The sequence below is a fragment of the Neophocaena asiaeorientalis genome, unplaced genomic scaffold (assembly GCF_003031525.2).
Source record: "Neophocaena asiaeorientalis asiaeorientalis breed wild unplaced genomic scaffold, Neophocaena_asiaeorientalis_V1.1 scaffold174, whole genome shotgun sequence".
NCBI classification, from domain to species: Eukaryota; Metazoa; Chordata; class Mammalia; order Artiodactyla; family Phocoenidae; genus Neophocaena; species Neophocaena asiaeorientalis.
Genome location: NW_020174922.1, coordinates 1971146 through 1990089, shown reverse-complemented (window position 1 = coordinate 1990089; position 18944 = coordinate 1971146). Strand labels below are relative to the sequence as shown.

The window sequence follows — 18944 nt, the reverse complement described above, 5'->3', positions numbered from 1 at the left end:
ATGAGAAATGTCTATCTATTCAACCAGAGAATTAAATCATTTGCCTTTGTCCTAATGGAATAAAGAAAATATCACGTTATTTTGGTTGTGGTTGTTGCTTTTTGTTTTGAACAAAAGGCAATCCCCGGAGACTTTGTGGTAGCAAAGGACAAAGCAAAGAAGGTGTTTTGGTTTTGCTTTGTTTTGATAGTTGTTTGCTACCATTACCTTCTTCGTATAATCACTTGTCCATGGTCGCCCCCTTTTCTGCCTTGTGCCCATCCTTCTGTAGAGGTGTTTCCATGTCAAAGCAGCTCCTTCTTCAGGGCTGAAAATGGCAGTGCTGAGGGAGCTGAGTGAGTATAATCAAAACTGGAAGACTTCCTCCACCCTCCTCCCTCTCCACACGTCCCCCACCCCCAATGTATAAACATTCTCTTCAGAACCAAAGCTGACTCCGTTGGAAAGTTTTCACAGACTTATTAAGTTGCAACCCTGAAGGTGTTCTGTTGTTTTGACCTTAGAATTTTGTGAGCCATTTGTGTGTGTGTGTGTGTGTGTGTGTGTGTGTGTGTGTGTGTGTGTGTGTGTGTTGCTTGCGTCTTGAAAATGTGAATTGTTTTCTAACCCAAAGGTCACGTACTGCAGTCAACCCAGAGTGAAATCCCTTGGTGGAGGGCTTACTTCTGCTTGAGGCTGGAGGGGCTCAGCTCTTAGCCGGGTAATAGGTGATGATGAGTTGCTTATGTTGTTCATAAGGGTACTGTTGTGTCTGTGCTTTGTCCTCTGATGTGGACAAATTACACTGCTACATATGTGAGTTATGTGGGTATAAACAAATACAGCAGTTAACTCCCTAACTGGCTTTCTTTCTTGAAACTATAGCCAGAACATAGCTTGTACTAGCAAATATGAAAGAGCAATATAATTGAATGAACAAGAAAGCCAAAGGACAATCCAAGAATAACATAAACAGAAGTTATTTAAAAACGTTGGAGGTAGTGCTTTATGCAAAAGAGAAACTGGATTTATTGTTTCATTCCCTCTTCTCCCTCTTCACCCCTTTCAAGAAAAGGCAAAGCCACAAGTGAGTGGCTGTATGTGTCTGATGGCTTCTATAAACATAGCAGCAGCCTTCAGATGGCTAAAATAAACATGTGTGTGTTACTGAAGGATATGTTTACACAAACCATTTGCTCAGCCTCTGAAATAATGAATAAACGAAGATTTTACTGAAATAATTGGAGGGATTTTTGTGTTTCTGCTGATGCCATAATTGAATGGCACCGAAGAGACTTTTATCAGCCATTTTCCATGTTACATGTGTTAGCAGTTCCTTTCTATGAGTTGAATACTTCATTCTGTAGTTACTTTACACATGTTTTTGTAAGAAATTGTCGTTTATTACTGCAATTCTAGAGAGTTGTTTGATTTCTCAGGAGAAATTTAGCAGCCAGTAAAGATTATTTGAATCTGGTTGGTCAGGAGAAGGAGGGCAAAAAAAGAAGGAGTAATAGCGTTCATTTCATACATCTAAGCCTGTTTGCACAACCCTGTCCTCAACCATGTACCATTTTCACTGCTTTGTCCATAAAATTTTCTTTGTAAGATATATGTCCTCAACGACTCAAGAATGAATATTTAAACAAAATAATTTTCAGTATTGTGGTGCAAACTATGTTTGTATGTAAACATATGTATATGTGTGCCGTGTATGTGTGCATGCGTGTGCACATGTGCACATGTGTGTATACACGCGGCACATGTATGATAAGGGTAATATGTAATTAAAGGGCTGTACGTAATGCTAATAGTTAACCTGTATTTCAACATTATACCTAGACCATCCCTACAAATTCACTAGGTTAGCATTTCCTGCTTTCAGTTTGTTATCTTGACACATAACTACAGTACAACAGCTGGGTTGTTCCTGGAGTTCCTGGGGGGAGCTTTATTCTCAGAGTGCTGAATTTCCTTTTCAGCTGTCAGCTCTAAAGTGTGTTCAAAATGTTCAACTTTTTACACACCATTCTGGGCCCCTAGAACCACTCTGGGACTATGATAGAAATGCTGATAAGGTAGATGAATGGAAGAATCCCCTTCAAGGAGGGGAGTTGCAAAAGCCAAAATTGCACATGACCATTGTTTGGGAACCAGGGCTGCTAAGTAGCGTTGTTCTTTGTACTTGGATATTCTATTTAAAAGAATTACTTCTCCATTTACATAAAAGTTACTTGTACCTGTTATGAAATCAAAAATTTAAATGTGATCGTTCTTAAAAATGATCTTTATCTGGTGTTTACACACACGCAGTATCTGTAATCTGGCTGTTGAAAAATACATTGGGATTTGTTGCAGTTTTGCCTAACTTTCTCCGTTTGTAAAGAAAGATTTGCACAACACAGCGTTTCCTTTTTATCTAGGAAACTCTTCAGAAGACTTCCTAAGAAATTAATTGTATTCCAGCCAGACTTGCATGCTGCCATCCCACAGGAAATGGGTCAGCAATCCATTAAGATGCCATTAGATAATCTAATTTGGAGCTTAATCTCTAAATTAACCATGCTCCATACTTGAAGCATACTTGAGAGAAAGAAAAAAAGTTTACGTTTGAATCGATAGGGGAGCCGAAGCGTGAAGAAGGCTGTTTGTTTTTTCTGTAGCCGTGGTCACGTCTCAAGCCGTCTGGTAACCAGGAGAAACCAGACATGATGTAATTCCAGATTGAACTTGAACTTCAGGGACTTAGGATAGGGGAACAATGGACCATAGGAATCAATAATGTCCATTTTCCACATGATTATGTTTGGAGCTTTAAGTTAACCTTTATGGGAGAAGCAGCAGGATCTGCAGTGTGACCAAAATGGGATGACCCAGAGACAAGATGTTAGAGGAAAGAAAACAACTTTTTCCGCGATATTTTCTGAGCAGCGCTGCAGATTCCAGCAGGATTAGAAAAGTTCCCGCTCTGCAGTAAACCAGTGGCCTGTTCAGAGCACTCTTTGTTCGCTTAGGTAGGACAAACTTAATCTTACGTTTCCTGTCAGATGATTTTTGGCTGTACTGCAGGAGAAGGAGGAACATGATGCCGAAAATTCCCAAATGTAAACCTTGCTGATTAACCCTTTGCAATGAAAGAAGTATATTAAACACCTCCTTGATTTGAAGATGTTTCATGGAAAGTACCATATTTACATATGTATTAGTTCCCTGAGAAATCAGCTCTGTCAGTGGCCAGCGCACCCTTTAGTAACTTACTTTTTGATTCTCATGTTTGCTAGTGCTGTTAGAAGGTATATAGTGAATTTTCAGTCATATTTACTGAGATAACAAAGCATATGAATGAGTAAACGTGATAATAAACGTAATGACAAATTACAAAAGGAGAAAAAGTTCAAGAAATTGAAGAACACAAATTTTGAATATTCAGAAATTGCAGACAGCTACAATTATTCTCTCCTTTGTTAATTTTTGTTTTATGAGAAGGAAGGTTTTTTTGCACATGTGAACAGAGTAGCAGGCATAACATAAAAACATGTTCAGTTCCTTAATCATTTTTGATTTTATGCTTAGGAATTCTGAGACAAAAAAGTTCTGTCCTTTAGAGGTGAAATTGTGCAAATAACACTGATTTTTGCTTTTCAATGAAAATCATTTGGGAAAGAATCACATTCTGCTTTTGTATAAAACTTACATTTCTATTTAATTTGGTATGCCTTGGGTGATTTTCTCTAGTGAAAGGCACTATTTGGAAGCACTATTTTTGTAGGGAATTTTGTCTGCTGTTGAAGACTCACATATGCTAATAAGGGGAGCTGTAGCACTTGTAACAATAGCACTGAAAAGGAGCCCAGGGATAGAAAGGAATACAGACTAGAGAAAGAGGATGGAAATCCACACGTAGGATTCTCCGCTGTGGTGCAGTCTGTGGGAGGAGATCAAATCGCTACTTTGAGCCTCATAATTCTATATTTTTAATTGACTAAAACCTCACACAGCTACATAGCTTGTTAGATACATATGCGTCTGTGTACTGTAATTTATTTACAATTAGTCATCTTCATAGTAAATCTCTATCTTCCATTTTCAGTTCTAAAACATGAAAAATATGGAACACAGTTTTTAGGGTTTTTTTTTTAATTTGGCCTGTTCAGGGGAAGAGTATTTTTCCTACTTATGTCTAAAGTAAACATTTTAAGGAAATAAGTTTTTATTACTTTCAAGTATATAGGTTGCCTTGTTGAAGGGTCTTCTAGGATTTTGTAAGGGCTGTTTACTAAAAGAGTACAGACATTATAATGTACACATTAGGTAATTAGCTGCAGTGGCCCCATACATAAAGGCTCTTCTTGCCCTGTGCTTTGCATTGGATGACATATTTCACTGGCATATGCCATTATTTTATTTAGAAAATGCTAGTACTCACACATAGTAAAGTTAACACACAATCCAGCATGCCCTGATAACAAAACCCACCTGAAACAACTGAATATAAATTAATGAGCTTTGATGGCCTACCGATTGGATATGTTATTTTCAAAATCGTTGGTCCCCAAGGAGTAGCAATAAAGCAGGCTATTTACCTACTTAGTTAAGGAACAGATATGTTTCTCTTTCATTACTATGAAGTGCTGTTGCTTGCAGTTAGAATAATTCCATTGAGACACCTGCAGTTTATGATATTTGGTGTTTCTCAGAGAGCCCACAAGAGTACTTTGCAGTTAGGTAAGAGCCGGCCAGGGAGCTTTCCAATACAGATTGTTACAAATAGTAATAATCATTAGAAATCACTTTACACGCAAATAGGATCATTCCGATGGCAATAATGATACTTAAAAATGGGGGAAATAAATTGAAGAAACCCAAGACCTGTGTAAAGCACTTTCACTTCTAGTCTAGCTGCATCAGAAGTGGAACGCAACAAGCAAGTTAACTGACATACAGCCACGTCTGTATGTACATCAAAAAAGGTAAATATTGCCTTCAGCTGAAAAGGATCTGGAATTGGATAAATAAAATACAGGTATTTGTGTTGAAATTTGGACCCAAAAGTTATATTCTTTGGGAATTTCAGTGTGCCTAAATGATTTGGGCCTCAGTTCATAGAATCTCTTGTATAATTCAAGGATAATATGAATTCTTGCTTAGTAATATAAGTAGTGTGTTTCACGGAAGAGGGAGATTAGGTGAAGTGTAGTGGGTAAGAATGTAGGTTTTAGAACCACGCTGCTAGATTTCAAATCCTGGCTTCTACAATCTAACAGCAGCAGGGGTTGAGCAAGACACAACTTCCCAGCTTCAGTTTCCTCATCTGTAAAGTCAGAATAATAATGGTACTTTTCTCGTAAGTGTGTTATGAGGATCGAAAGCTTTAAAGTAGGTCTAGCACGTAGATCAGTGCCTGGCAAATGCACACACTAGGTAAGTGCTAGCAACCAGTATATTCAATAAGTACCATTTTCTTTGTTCTAATACATTAATGAATTCTTAGATATATTCTTTATGTATAATAATTTATGTAATAATTCCTAAACATATGGGTACTTAAATACTACCCATATATTCCTTCCCCTGGTCTGATGGAGCATTTTTTCATAAGACACAGTCTGCAGCATTTGTGTTATATTGAAATAAGCCGCCAGTCCAAATGCACACATCCAGGACAGCATGGTTTCTAACTTAATACTTAATTAGCCTGCCCTTGATTGGTTTTTCCAGGTAGATTTTAGCTATTAATAGGGACAATTTTTTTATTGTGCATTTTGGGAGAGATACTAATACCTGTGTGTTCATATTATAGTAACAAAATTAGAAATGTTTAGCCAAGGAAATAATAAACTTTCCTTCTTGGGGGTATTTGAAACAGGTACAGTGGAATTAAGGGCAAATCCTGCTTTTAAATTAAGGTATTTATTTAATTTATTTTCCATGCTTTCTGGGCCATTGCTTATTTTATTGCTATCTATAAGTAATGTGGCTACTGGTACAGTTGAGGTATGTATGAATATATACAATTCTTGGTGTTTCATTCCCGTAATATTTTTTTAAGCTTCTTAAAAGAGTACTTACTATCTTTAAAGCAAATATGGTAGTCTTATGATTAAATCAGTATGTAAAATCTGAATGGGTGATACGATTATTCCCCTGAAAAGTATTAGTACACTGGATACTTTGACATTTCATAAAATGTTTGACAAATGGGTTGCCCAACCCATTATCAGATGCACACAGACTAGTAATAAATGAATTTTGCCATTCTTCAATTAGCTTTTATTTCAGGACGAATAGTTGAAGGAAGCCTTTGACTTTGGTTCTTTACTAAACTTATGACTCCATATATGTTTATTTGGTACGCCATGGTTCTTGAGTGGGTACCAAGTTAAAAGCTAAGGACCCAACCCTTTTTGGCCTAGAATACACAGTCACAGAATGCATAATTTTTATAAAGCACAGCCAAGTCAAATGTTGACTTGTCCAGAGGAGTTTTCTCAGTTTCTTTCTTTGAAAGGTACAGAGTCTCTTTACTCCTTGTAGATGCAAAGACTAGCCATTTTATCCAGTTTGTCCCGGATAAGAAATATATAGTGTATCATTTTTAAAAAGAAGAAGGAGGTATCTTCTTCCTCCTTAATCCTCACCATAACGTCACTCTCAACTAGCTTTGTTTTCAAAGGAGATAGATATATCAAATTTCAGATTTGCTAGATCACCCAGACGGATCACATATTCTGTCCACAAGTCTGCTGCAGCACTAGCCAGCTGTGTGGGGCATGGGAAATTCATTGTCTCCTGAAGCAAATACATTTTGCCTTCAGGAGACTCTGTTCAAAAGTTCTTTTGAATGTTTGGTCAACGTCTCACTTCCCAGGGAAGCAGTATAATAGTTAAATGGCCATGGGAATCAGAACTGATTCATATCTGAGATCTAGGTGGGTAACTTTGGATGAGTTTAAGCCTCAACTTTCTCATCTGTGAAAAGGGGATAATGATGGCAATTTCAAGAGTTCGTTGAGAAAATTAAGTGACATAGCATATGTAAAACACCCAAGATAGCACCTTGTTCATAGTAGGCCCTCAGCATGGTATCTTCTGGAAGTTTCTGCCTTTACACTAATTCTGTCTACCTGAACCGTATGGAACAAGTCTATGTTTCTTTTCAACTCAACTATCATGTCTTCCCTGTTTCCGTTTAATGTTCCTCAAATGACATGATTTGGTGAGTTTCTTCACCAAAGAAATGCCATAGAGTTTGTTTCTCTTGAAGATCGATGCCTAGAAGAAACACAATGCTTCTGAGATAGTCTGATCAGTATAAAATGAAGCCGTACCATCACCTACCATTAATGCATCTTAAGGTCAAAGTAATTTGTTTGTTTGTTTCTTTCCTTTGGTGGGGGGGGGGGCGGCAGCCACATCATACATTTGATCAGAATCACATGAAAATATGATCCATGATATCAGATGTATTAATTTTTCCTGTAATTTTTATTTAACTTTATTTTATTTTTAATGAAATATCTCATTATATACTTAGAGCGTACGTAGAGTAGAAGTCACTTGGGTGAATTCTGCTTTGTGTTAAAGTGTTGTCAAAATATTTGGGGCTTTTTTTTGTGCCTGATTTTCCATGAAGTACTTGTATTCTTTTCTCTTTTTACTAGTATGGCAGGTATATATATATATTTTTTGTCTTGTTTTTGTTGTTGTTGTTGTTTTTGCAATACGCGGGCCTCTCACCGTTGTAGCCTCTCACCGTTGTGGCCTCTCCCGTTGCGGAGCACAGGCTCCAGACGCGCAGGCTCAGCGGCCATGGCTCACAGGCCCAGCCGCTCCGCGGCATGTGGGATCTTCCCGGACCGGGGCACGAACCCGTGTCCCCAGCATCGGCAGGCAGACTCTCAACCACTGCGACACCAGGGAAGCCCAATATTTTTTAAAGATGTGCTTTCAACTTTCAGTCATGCTCATCTTCTGTTTGCCTTAAAAAAAAAAAAAAAAAAAGGTGATTTGGCAATGGAAAATGTAATGAAGACCAAGTAAATGAAGTGTTTGAAGATATATTGCTGAAGTAGCTTAATTTGACTTTGAATATTTTCAAATCTTTCAATTGAGAGACTCTCATCTCTTAATAGACAGAGACACAGATTATTGGATTGAACATAAGGTTGTCCATATAATTTTCATTCTATTAGAAATTAAAATGATTAAGCATTTTACATGTAACTAGTTGTATATGTACATAAATATGAAAGTGTGTTTATTTTATCCATGCTGGCAATCGTTGACATTGACTTATGTAGAGAGAGTTGATATGTAAAAAGCACTGTTAAATTTTTACCTGAAAAACTATGAGATTTGAGGCATTGTCTTTTAGAAATTAAATGATCTAAGTTATTTTGTTTGGTTAAACATTTTTCTTTGCACTGTTATAATCTTTGAATTAGTTTTACCAGTTTTTTTTTCAACGGGACTACCAAAAAGCTCTAAAAAATGTCTGTGCCTTACAGTTCTGTATTTAACCTACAGATTGGCAATAAGAGACTTGTAAGCTCATATATGGGGTCTGCATAGTGTTAATGTCTGAGATTTATTTTCCCCCAAAGGTTCATAAACAGTATTGACAAATATATCACACACTGCAATTTTGACGTGGTCATAATGTAGCATGGGAGGTTTGAAAGGTTTAAATAAACATCTAAATTGAATTTGTTAGCTCTTCTGCAGCAAGAGTCCTGTTAGTCACCAGCATCTATGTATTTTTATCAAGAATTTTCCATAAACTAACAATACATGTCTCTTCTAAAGAACTGAGTAAGAAAGCTATTGCAAAATAAACCCTGAATTCCTGTCTTTTCTGCCACTGATCGGTAGACTTCTCCATTTAAGGAGTCACATCTATTTTCAAGCATTAAAATACACGTTATTTTCCTAAAATATGCAGTTTCTAAATGACTTCCTAGAGCCCATTTAATTTGGGACTCGTTAATTTTGCAAAGTTATTTACTTGTCGTTGACATTTTCTTTTACTGTCAAGGATTATCAATTTGAGCTAGTCTTTTTATTTTGTATACATGCTTCCTGCTTTAGGTTAAAAATAATGGAGATCCATTTTTGTCATTTATTTGTTGAGAAATAATTAGCATCAGCTATGGCCAGCAATAAGGATTGATAGGATAAGGTCATTTTCTTTAGAGATCTTACCTTTCAGTAAGTAAGATAATAATAGATAACAGATAATTATGATATGAGGTAGTGCTATATAGAAGTACTATGTGATCAAGTGCAGTAGGACAGTGGAGGGAAAATGTTTCATGATGCATCACGTAACACTCTTCCCAATCAGTGGTGCAAAATGCAGAAATAATTGTTGAAGATGTGTGTGGGAAGAGAGAAATAATGTGAAAACAGTTAAGTCTCTTAGAAAAGGTTTCAATAACAACTTTTTATTCTATAGAATTATGATTTTTTATCCTATAATGACATATCTTTTTATTTGAATTTTTTTTCAAGTATTATACGATTTTTCCTGCATAGTTAATTTTTGTTAACACTAAACATCTCTAATGTTAAGTTCAGAGATGCCTATTTTCTTATTATAGGGGCCAAACTGCAATGTACTCGTGAAACTATGTGATTATGAGCAACACTTTTAAAAAAGATATAGTTGGGTGTGATTTGGAATATTTCATTGATTTGCCTGTTGTTAATCCAAAAATTTACTGAGCACCTACCATGTACCAGTTACTGTATTAGATGGAGAACAGAAAGAGAAATGGACTTTGTTATTATGGATCTCATACTCTAATCACAAAATCCCTTTAGCATAAAAGGTCACTGTGAATATTTTTCTGTTAAAATATTAACTCAGAAGTATGTACCTAGACGTGATAATAAGCCTCTTTATTTGTTTAAAAGTGTCATGAGAGTAAAAAGTTACATATCAAGTTCTTTTTTTTTTTTTAATCCAAGCCTTTTCTTTTTGGGGGGTAGAGGGAGTAGGTAGGAAAATTGTTCCTTCAAGGTAATATTCCATAAAGGTTTTTGTACCTTTGGAATTTAAATATGAAAAAATGAGGGTGTCTAGCTTGATACCTACCATAGTAGAATCCATCTCACCTCATGGCTCCAAAAGTAAGAAAAGGATATGAATTAAATTTAAAGGATAAATTAAATTTAAAACATTGAAGTTGTATTTCCATGCCAGACGATGACAAAACTGGGTCTGGAATTGTCAGTTGGATGTTTTCTTGTTTCATGATTATTTATGCAGCTGTTACTTAGCGGACATTAGTTCCTAGTTGAATGTTGAAACAAATAATGCATCTGATTAGGTATACCCAGAATGTATGTTATGGGGTTGTTTTGTGACATGTAGGTGTCGTGTTATTTTCCTCTGTATGATACTTGTTTAATGAGAGATTATGCCAGTAGCAATTAGAGAACTGTTTTTGTTTTATACAGCCCCAAATACGACATCGGTGAAATTAGAGTTGGTTGGAGAGGGGCAGGCCCCTCCTCTGCTTACTCCCTCCCTGTGGGGCTTCTCCCAGGCTGCTCTCCAGACTCCCAGACTCACAGCAGCGGGGATGTAGAGACATGACTGATGCGGAGGGACAGGGGATGCCCTGGCTTCTGGTGTCAGCTTCCAACTACACATTATGCACTGGCCTTCCGAAAAATGTATTTTCTCTTATTGTGAAGGGAAAAAAAATCTCTTTCATTATGGCTTTCAATTTTATTCAGCCGATAGGCAGGTGAAAAATTGAAATACATCACAACTGCTGGTGAATTAAAACAAGATCAGAGTATTGCTTGCAAAGTATGTTGGCACTGTTGTAGATTTGCTCTTTTCTTTTGACAAAAAATCATATTATATTTATATCAAAGTAGACCAAGTATTTTAGGAAGAGTATCCTCAATCAGAGTTTAATAACTATGGATGAGTCTTACTCGAGTTTTTTTTCACAATTAGTCTTACCATCCGTGAAGGAAATAGACCATGTAGCTTACATACGTATAATGTTTATAATTTAGCACATGTATCTCATATTAAACTGCAATTTGGAAAAAAGCTATTGTAGTAATTTGATGCCTATGGAATTTATATTTCTAATATTGCTGTAGAGTAACGTTGTATTTTTTCTTTTTCTCTTCCTTCCCTCCTGCCCCTCTCCTGCCAACAGTCCTGGTACCTGGGCTAGCTTGGTTCCTTTCCAAGTATCAAATAGGACACCCATCCTACCGGCAAATGTCCAAAATTACGGTTTGAACATAATCGGAGAACCTTTCCTTCAAGCAGAAACAAGCAACTGAGGGAAACATGAAATACAACACTAGTTTAAGAAATTTAAAAAAAAAAAAAGGAAAAGAGAAGACTGGACAAAACAAAACAAACAAAAAGGGAGAAAGGAAAGAAACTGAAGAAAGAAGATAATAGACCAGCAATCGCAGCACTTACAATCACTAATTCCCTTAAGGTTGAAACTGTAATGACATAAAAAGGGTCGATGATATTTCACTGATGGTAGATCGCAGCCCCTGCAAAGTAGCCTTTGTTACATGAAGTCCGCTGGGAAATAGATGTTCTGTCTCTATGACAATATATTTTAACTGACTTTCTAGATGCCTTAATATTTGCATGATAAGCTAGTTTTATTGGTTTAGTTTTCTTGTTGTTTACGCATGGAATCACTATTCCTGGTTATCTCACCAACTAAGGCTAGGAGGCGGCATCAGAAGTGCTGGGTGACAGAGCCATGAGCCAGCCATTTTATAAGCACTCTGATTTCTAAAAGTTAAAAAAAATATATATGAAATCTCTGTAGCCTTTAGTTATCAGTACAGATTTATTAAATTTTGGCCCTTAACCCAGCCTTTTCCAGTGTGTAACCCAGTTTGAAATCTTAAAAAAAAAAAGAAAAAAAAAAAGAAAAAAAGAAAAAAAAAAGAAAAAGAAAAAAGGAAAAAAAAAAACAGTTTGAACACAAAGGCTCTATGGAAGAAATGCCTCTATGTAGGTGAAGTGTTATCTCTGCATGCAACAGTAAAAATTAATATAATAGTTTCCCCACAAAAGAAACACTTAACAGAGGCAAGTGCAATTTATAAATTTATATCTAAAGGGGAATCATGATGATAAGTCCTTCAGCCCTTGGACTCTAAATTGAGGGGATTAAAAAGAATTTAAAATAATTTTGAACGAATTTATTTTCCCCTCAGTTTTTGAGGGCAGTAAAAAGGCATTAAATCAAGACAAATCATGTGCTTGAGGAAAAAAAAATTAATGAAAACACAGCACTTATGTTGGTTTAGCTGCAGCCTCCTTGGAGGTAGAATTTATTTATTTAAAATTACTGGTTGCATCAAGAACCCATAGGGTGTACAAAAGGTTCTATAAAATCTGCATTCTAGAGACAAAGAGGCAGGCAAATCCATGTCACAAGGGTAAAGCTTACAGTTTACAAACTGGGAACGCCAGGGTGTAGGATATAAAAATGCACTCTTGAGAAAACAAATGTAATCAGGGTGCTGAATACTTGCATGGTGCTTTCAGACATTAGCCTTGTTCAACAAATTTCTTGTATTGACAGATCTGTGGTGTGCATGGGCAGACACATTTTTGCCTCTATGTCTCTTAAAATTTTAATTAAAAATACTCTTTCCAGTAATCCTAATTTGCACGAAGATATAATGTCCACATTACGTGCCTTGCCTTGAAATCTAAAAAACAAAAAAACCACAAAAAAACACAAAAAAGTGACATCACTACACTTGTTTTGCTGCATTTATTATCATTTTAAATCTTTACCATTTTTATGACAAAATATTTTGTACTCCAGACGAAGAAAAATGTGTGACATCATGGATTTTTTAGACAGTTATACCTTTATCTCACATTTATAAAGCATATCATGGCTGTGTATAGTTGCCGCTTAAAAATTGTAATCGACCAGCAATATTTTCAGTATTTTGGTGTTTTTTCTATTAACCTTTCATGTTTTTCATCTTCCAATTAATATTTGGGGGGGAGGGATTTCAAATTTATACGAATTATGCAATACCAAGTTTTGCCTATGTAGGTAGTGCTTTTAGCTGTATTGGTTATTATAGGTAAGTACACAGATTTAAAAAAAAAATAATGTATGCTTTTTTTTTTGTTTGTTTGTTTTAATTGACCAAAGTGGGTACTGCTATTTTTGCAGTGTGATGAGGTCCTTTTGTGTACTGAGAGATGGACAGGGGATTTTTTTTAATATACATATATATATATTCTGGGGTGGGTGGGAGGATTTTTAACACTTTACAGTGTAGCTGTGAAACAGTGCACCCTGAGATGGGCCTGGGCTGCACAGCGACTGTTCTGCCTACTGTGATAAACTTCAACTTCACAGGTTTCCCTCTCAAACTCCCCACCTGGGGTGCAAGCGGAACTCCTTTCTGCTTTTCATAGCAACAGAGTAAGCGCAAGCAAACACAACCAATTCACCTGGAGGCAGACTTGGCTTAAAACAAACGGTCTTATCTTTTTTAGGGGGGGGGCATGGTCGTTTTTCTTGAAAGTTCCGGATCCACAGTGGAGAGGGAGCCTGTCTCATAGTTAGCAAAGATAGTCGTTGAAAAGTACATCTAGCAGATGTTTCAACTTCGGGGCTGAGCATACTTTCTCCTCTAAACTATGCCATCCTGCTGGAGGGGGTGCTCCCGCATCCTTTCCCCACCACTTTCCTTCCCCATTTCTTCATTTCATGAATGTTAGTCTGTGATTTACCTGGGACTCACTACTTCAAAAGGACGGTAGTGCGCTTGGAAATTTTTTTTAATATCCAGGAGATTGAACAGAGGGCTATTATTACATGTATTCGGACTTCTAGATTAACATCAAAGTTCAGTTTTTAAGGAACAAAAATAATAAGTCTTGTTAAGTTTTCATTTTACCTGCCCTTTTTAAACAGAGAACCAGACTAGAAGGGAGATAGAGAATTTTTAGAAATGAATTTTCCTGTGGATGAATTAAGCCCATTAGATGCTGATGGGATTTTTGTTTTTAAGGGATGGTACCTCAAGTATATATTGGATTTAATTTCCCCGGAGGGCTAGAGGGTGAATGGAGGCTGGTTCTACTTTACTCTGCCCCCCTGCCCCCCCCCCCCCCCCAGTCCCATTGAGGGAATTCATTACCAGGGGGAAAACCTTTTAGAATTAGTGACACATGGTGGGCTGTCCTGAGGAGCCCCGACCCCCTTCCCCCAGGCCATGGCCTAATAAAATAAACTGTCTGTTGTTCTCACAGCATATCATTTAATAATGAATACTTTAGAACAATGCTTATGGGCCTGAGAATTGTGTTTGATTAGCCCATTCAGTTCGATAGCCCCAATGCTGAAAAGCACAGCAGGAGCCGCAAGTTCAAAAGGAAGTCCAGTCATTTCTGTGATGACTTGCCCTGGTGGAAAACAGATCATCTCAGCCAAGCTCTTCATGTCTCTTCAACCTAGTAGGTGAACAAATCAACCTCACAGGACACGCAGTATTTTTTTAAGAGCAGAGTCGCTCTCTTTTTTTTTTGCCAGTGAATGAGCAGCTCTAGCTAAATAAGTTACACACTGTGGGTATTCCTGCCTGCCTCTTGAATACAAAGGCCTAGTTCAAGTGTTGCTTTTTATTTTTTTTAATCATTTTTTTTTTCTCCTTTCCTTTTGAGATAAAACTCTTAAAAAGATACTACTCTCTATATAATCTCAAATCCATTTCGGCCTCCTCGTCTTTTTACCAGGAAGTATCTTGTGACTAAGGGCCCCCCCCCCCCCTTGCAGGTCTTGCACGCCCCTCCCCTCCCCAGAACTGCAGAGCTACAGGATGGTGAAGGTCACCCAAGGGCATCAGTAGGGGGTGGCGTCTCCAGCCCCGGCTCCGCGGCACTGTTCAGCTTTCCCTGCGTTGCTTTGCAGCCCACCCCTCACAGTGCCTCTGAAGTGTTTCCTCTGGAGTGACATGAGCGTTTGAGGCTTGTCTAAGGAGAAAAAAGAAAAAGGCAGTGAAGGAGACTGTACATAAAGACATGGCAAAAATCTTAATTATAGCAATATAGTTATGGGGTAATGTTCGGGTGGGCAGCTCCATTAAAAAAAAAATATGTGAATGAATCTGTGAAGCTGCGAGTAGCAAGAAGAGCGAAAGGTCTTCTTCATGAACCGCCTACCTTGTAGACAGTAATTTGTACACTGTATAGTTTTGTTAAGAATTTTTTTTTAAATTAAAATTCCCATGTTTGTAAAGCTAACTTTTTAACAATTATAATGGAACTATATGTTGTTTCCATTTTTAAAGTAAACAAGAATATTCCTTGTTTGGAGACTGGACTTGAGTTAAAACTCTCCAGGCTCTTAAGTTATGTATTAAAAAAAAAAAAAAAATCTGTCCATGTTAGGAGTTATTTCACAGATTCCTGTGCTTGAAAAGCATAGGATACTAATCCTTTAAAAAAGTGTAAATGGAGAAAAGTTATATTTTATGAAGGTTATTTTGTTGTATTTAGTATTGGAAAAGTTGGTTTTCAGAGCATTTCAGAATGTCGGAAGCACCACTGTCTTTTTATTAGTATATACGGCCTTTAGCAAAAGTTTTTGTGATTGTTACGTGATGGTATTTAAGGTTGTTTCACAGAGCATTCAGGATAGGCAGAAAATGACAAAACCGTGCTATGTCTCACATAACGTGTCCTCAGGGAGCAGAATCTTGGATTTGTGACTTGTAGCTTCATAAGGACTCAACAAAAGAGATTGCACAGGGACATCTTCAGCGGTGTGACACCAGGACATGTGTTCTTTACCTAGATTCAAACTCTATGTACCGTGTGAAACGAAGGCTGCAGAAAGTTATCCCATATTCAGTGTACAGTATTCATTTGTAATGAAACAACTCTACAATATTGCTGGCAGATAGGCCCCAAGCATGACATTCAGTATAGTTTACATGTTCCTGTCAAGGTCTTTGGTTAACATTAACCAGCTGCATGCTTCCTGGACTTTAAAAAATTGGGTTTCTATTGAAAACTTTTTTTTTCTTAAATGTGCAGGCTGTTCAAGTCCAACTGTAAAAGCTCAAAATTGAATGTTCTACTCCATGCTGAAGGAGCTGGAAGCTGCCTTCTTCATATTTTGCACTTTCTGGTAGTTCCCCTGTTTTTTTCTAATTCCTTAAAAATTGTGTGGGTGGGGTGGAGCACTGCAGTTGGGGGGTAACATGGACCACTGATTTTTGCCCTTTGACCCTGCACAATGACCTTTGCATCAGCCAAACTCATTGCCATGACAACTCTTTGTACTGTGTCCGTGCCACAGATCTGTTGGTGACATTGTTCATATAGTCAAAGGGGACAAGTTGGAGACGGTCAATTTTTACATTTTTTTGTTGTTGTTGCAATTCTTTCTTCAATGGTTGTAAGTAGTTTTGTTTTTTTGTTTTTTTTTTAATAATAAAAGGGTTCACTAGTTAAGACTCTTTAGAAATATCTGTGTGTTGCAATTCAAATTGTTGAGATTGTGAAAACGCTTCAGTGCCACTAGCCTATGAGCACGCCAGCCCCAGCCTCTGATAACTTCTATTGCATGATACAGTACCAGTAACAAATGGTGGCCTACATACACACAAGGCAGTGTGAGCTGGTGACACTAAAGCCAGTCTTGTATTACTGTATTTTTGACAGAATGGTTTTGAAAACTGTGCTACAGGGACTGATGTGGCAAATATATCTCTTTATGCAGAAGGAAGTCTTTTTTTTTTTTTTTTTTTTAAGAAGTATGGCTTATTATGCATTCTTCATCGAGGGCATTGAAGTTGCATGGACTGAAAAAAAGTTGATGCAAAACGAGAAAGAAACAAACAAAAAAAAAAAACCAGCAAAATGTTTACCAAAAAACTCAAACAAATGAGCAGTGCCTGTTCAATTTCACAGTCTCTGTTGAGTTCAGTTGTAAATATGTTTCAAATGACATTTTCTTGGAAAAAAAAAAAAATCTCTACAGCATTGTAGAATGTGAGGGGTAACTCCATCCCAGGCATAGGCTTCTCAAAGCTGCATTAGATTATGTCTTCATCAAGCTGTTAATTTGTGCTTATATCACATAGAACTTTTAGCATCCTGGGAAGAGGTGCCCTCACCTCAATGATATTTCTCTGAGAACAACTTTTGTAGGACTGTGTGTTTCTTTAGATACATTTAGTACAACTGTAGGTGACGAGTAGTCAGTTATTGCTTGCTAGCTACACACCAGGGTTGATCCATTTTAAAACTTTTGGCATTTTTGTCCTCGTGGGCCATAAATACAGAACCTTGTGTTTTAATTAAATTTTTTCAAAAAGGAGGCACATGCACAGTCTCCGTGTAACAAACCTTTAGCAGTAGGAGGTATTATATGACAGTTACTTAATTTCTGGCGTTCAGACCTCTGGGATCAACCCCAGACTGGGCCAGAATGTTAGCGAAGGTTTTATTGTGCCCGGTTGGAGGATAATGTTCTTTGGGTACTTTTTGTGGGTTGCAAATGAACTCAATTGCCACAAGTTTTAAACTGGTGTAAATCAAGCTTGACTTAATGTGATTGTTACTGTTATATCCAGCCTATACTGCTAGCAGCTGCTCATACTGCAGTCAATTACTGGAAGCAGATATATTTCCTATGCAAAAACTGTTTAAACAATAAAATGAGCTATGCTACAGACTCTGGCCTCATGTTTTATTTTCCTCCTCCACCTCTTCCCGCCGCTCTTCCTACGTTAGCGTTGGGGTCAGTATATCTTGGAAGTGGATCTTGGTCCTTCCATCTGGGAATTTTGTAGCATGGGTTTAATTTCTTAGCATCTGGGATGGTTACTATTTCAGTTCGGTACTTCCAATTGCACTGGGCACGTGTGTATGTTTAAACCCTTCTTGCAATTCCTACTACGTGTAGTCCTCCCAAGCTCTCTAAACAATGACAGTAGAAATGCAAGTGCAGCTCTAGAATTTCAGCCCCCCACTCTCTGAGAAAGGCCTTTCAGCAATGAGGTGAAGATGTAACGTGTGCCCGGGATGACTGGACTGTGGTCTCCTCGACTGAAAAACCACAAGGGCCTCAAACACACACACTCAACAGAAAAGGTAAGTCCCGGGGTCACCCTTCGGCTGTGGGTTTAGTGGTTTTGCGAGTACTGGAGGAGAAGAATTTCTTTCTTCCAATGCCTGAAAAGGAGCAGCATCTTAGGTTTCCAAGGAGCGGTGCTACTTTTCAGTGCGAGCAGGGTCGATGTTCCTTATGCACAGGGAGGTGGGACGCGAGCTGAAACTGAGGATGGGGTCCCAAATCCAGACTCCTTGAATACAGCAATTCTGAACGGAGTCAGCTGGAGTTCAAAAATAGCTAATTGAAAAGGAATGAGCTTAAAGGGTTTTGCGATCCACCTGAGTGATGTGTACAAATGAAGCAAAACTAATGCAAGCTTCATTGAAAAGAGATAAAAATGCCTGGAATTTGACCATCCCAATCAGAGACTTGCTGAAACGATCCGACTGCCTGATCCCACCACCTCTAATTCATGACTCGGGTCCCTTTCACCTCCCCAAACCGCCCTGATACAGTGGGTTTACATTGCTGTGTGTAGAGTTGCATGGAAATCAGTTGACCGCTATCTACTGAAAAAAAATGGAGAATCCTGGACGGCTCCAAGATGAGATGGTAATTGGATTTTTTAGAAGATTGAGAAATGTCCTGGGAAGTAGTTTTAAGAATATTATAATTGAAATAAAATTTTTACGTATAGAGCGACTTTTTGCCCTGATGAAAATGTTTGGCTTTGTTGGCATCGATCGGAGACAGCAGTGAGGAAGTGTACACAACAATTACTTCAAGTCCCTGCTCTAGAGTTAAACTGGCTGCTTCCAAATGCTGGGAATGGCCAGCTGTATAGCCAGTTACATAAACTTTCTT

At 37.6% G+C, this 18944-nt stretch overlaps 1 protein-coding gene across 4 annotated transcripts in view; it reads left to right on the top strand.

The window, feature by feature from the left end:
* Positions 1-12088, top strand: part of NFIB (nuclear factor I B) — a 230145-nt gene extending 218057 nt beyond the window's left edge. For 3 of the 4 annotated variants that reach the window (XM_024760493.1, XM_024760491.1, XM_024760490.1), the window contains one exon: positions 11163-12088. In XM_024760493.1, coding sequence (XP_024616261.1) covers positions 11163-11180 — 18 coding nt within the window. In that variant the 3' untranslated portion in view covers positions 11181-12088. The remainder of the gene's footprint in view (positions 1-11162) is intronic. The other variant, XM_024760492.1, reaches the window with a different exon arrangement.
* Positions 12089-18944: the final 6856 nt, after the last annotated feature.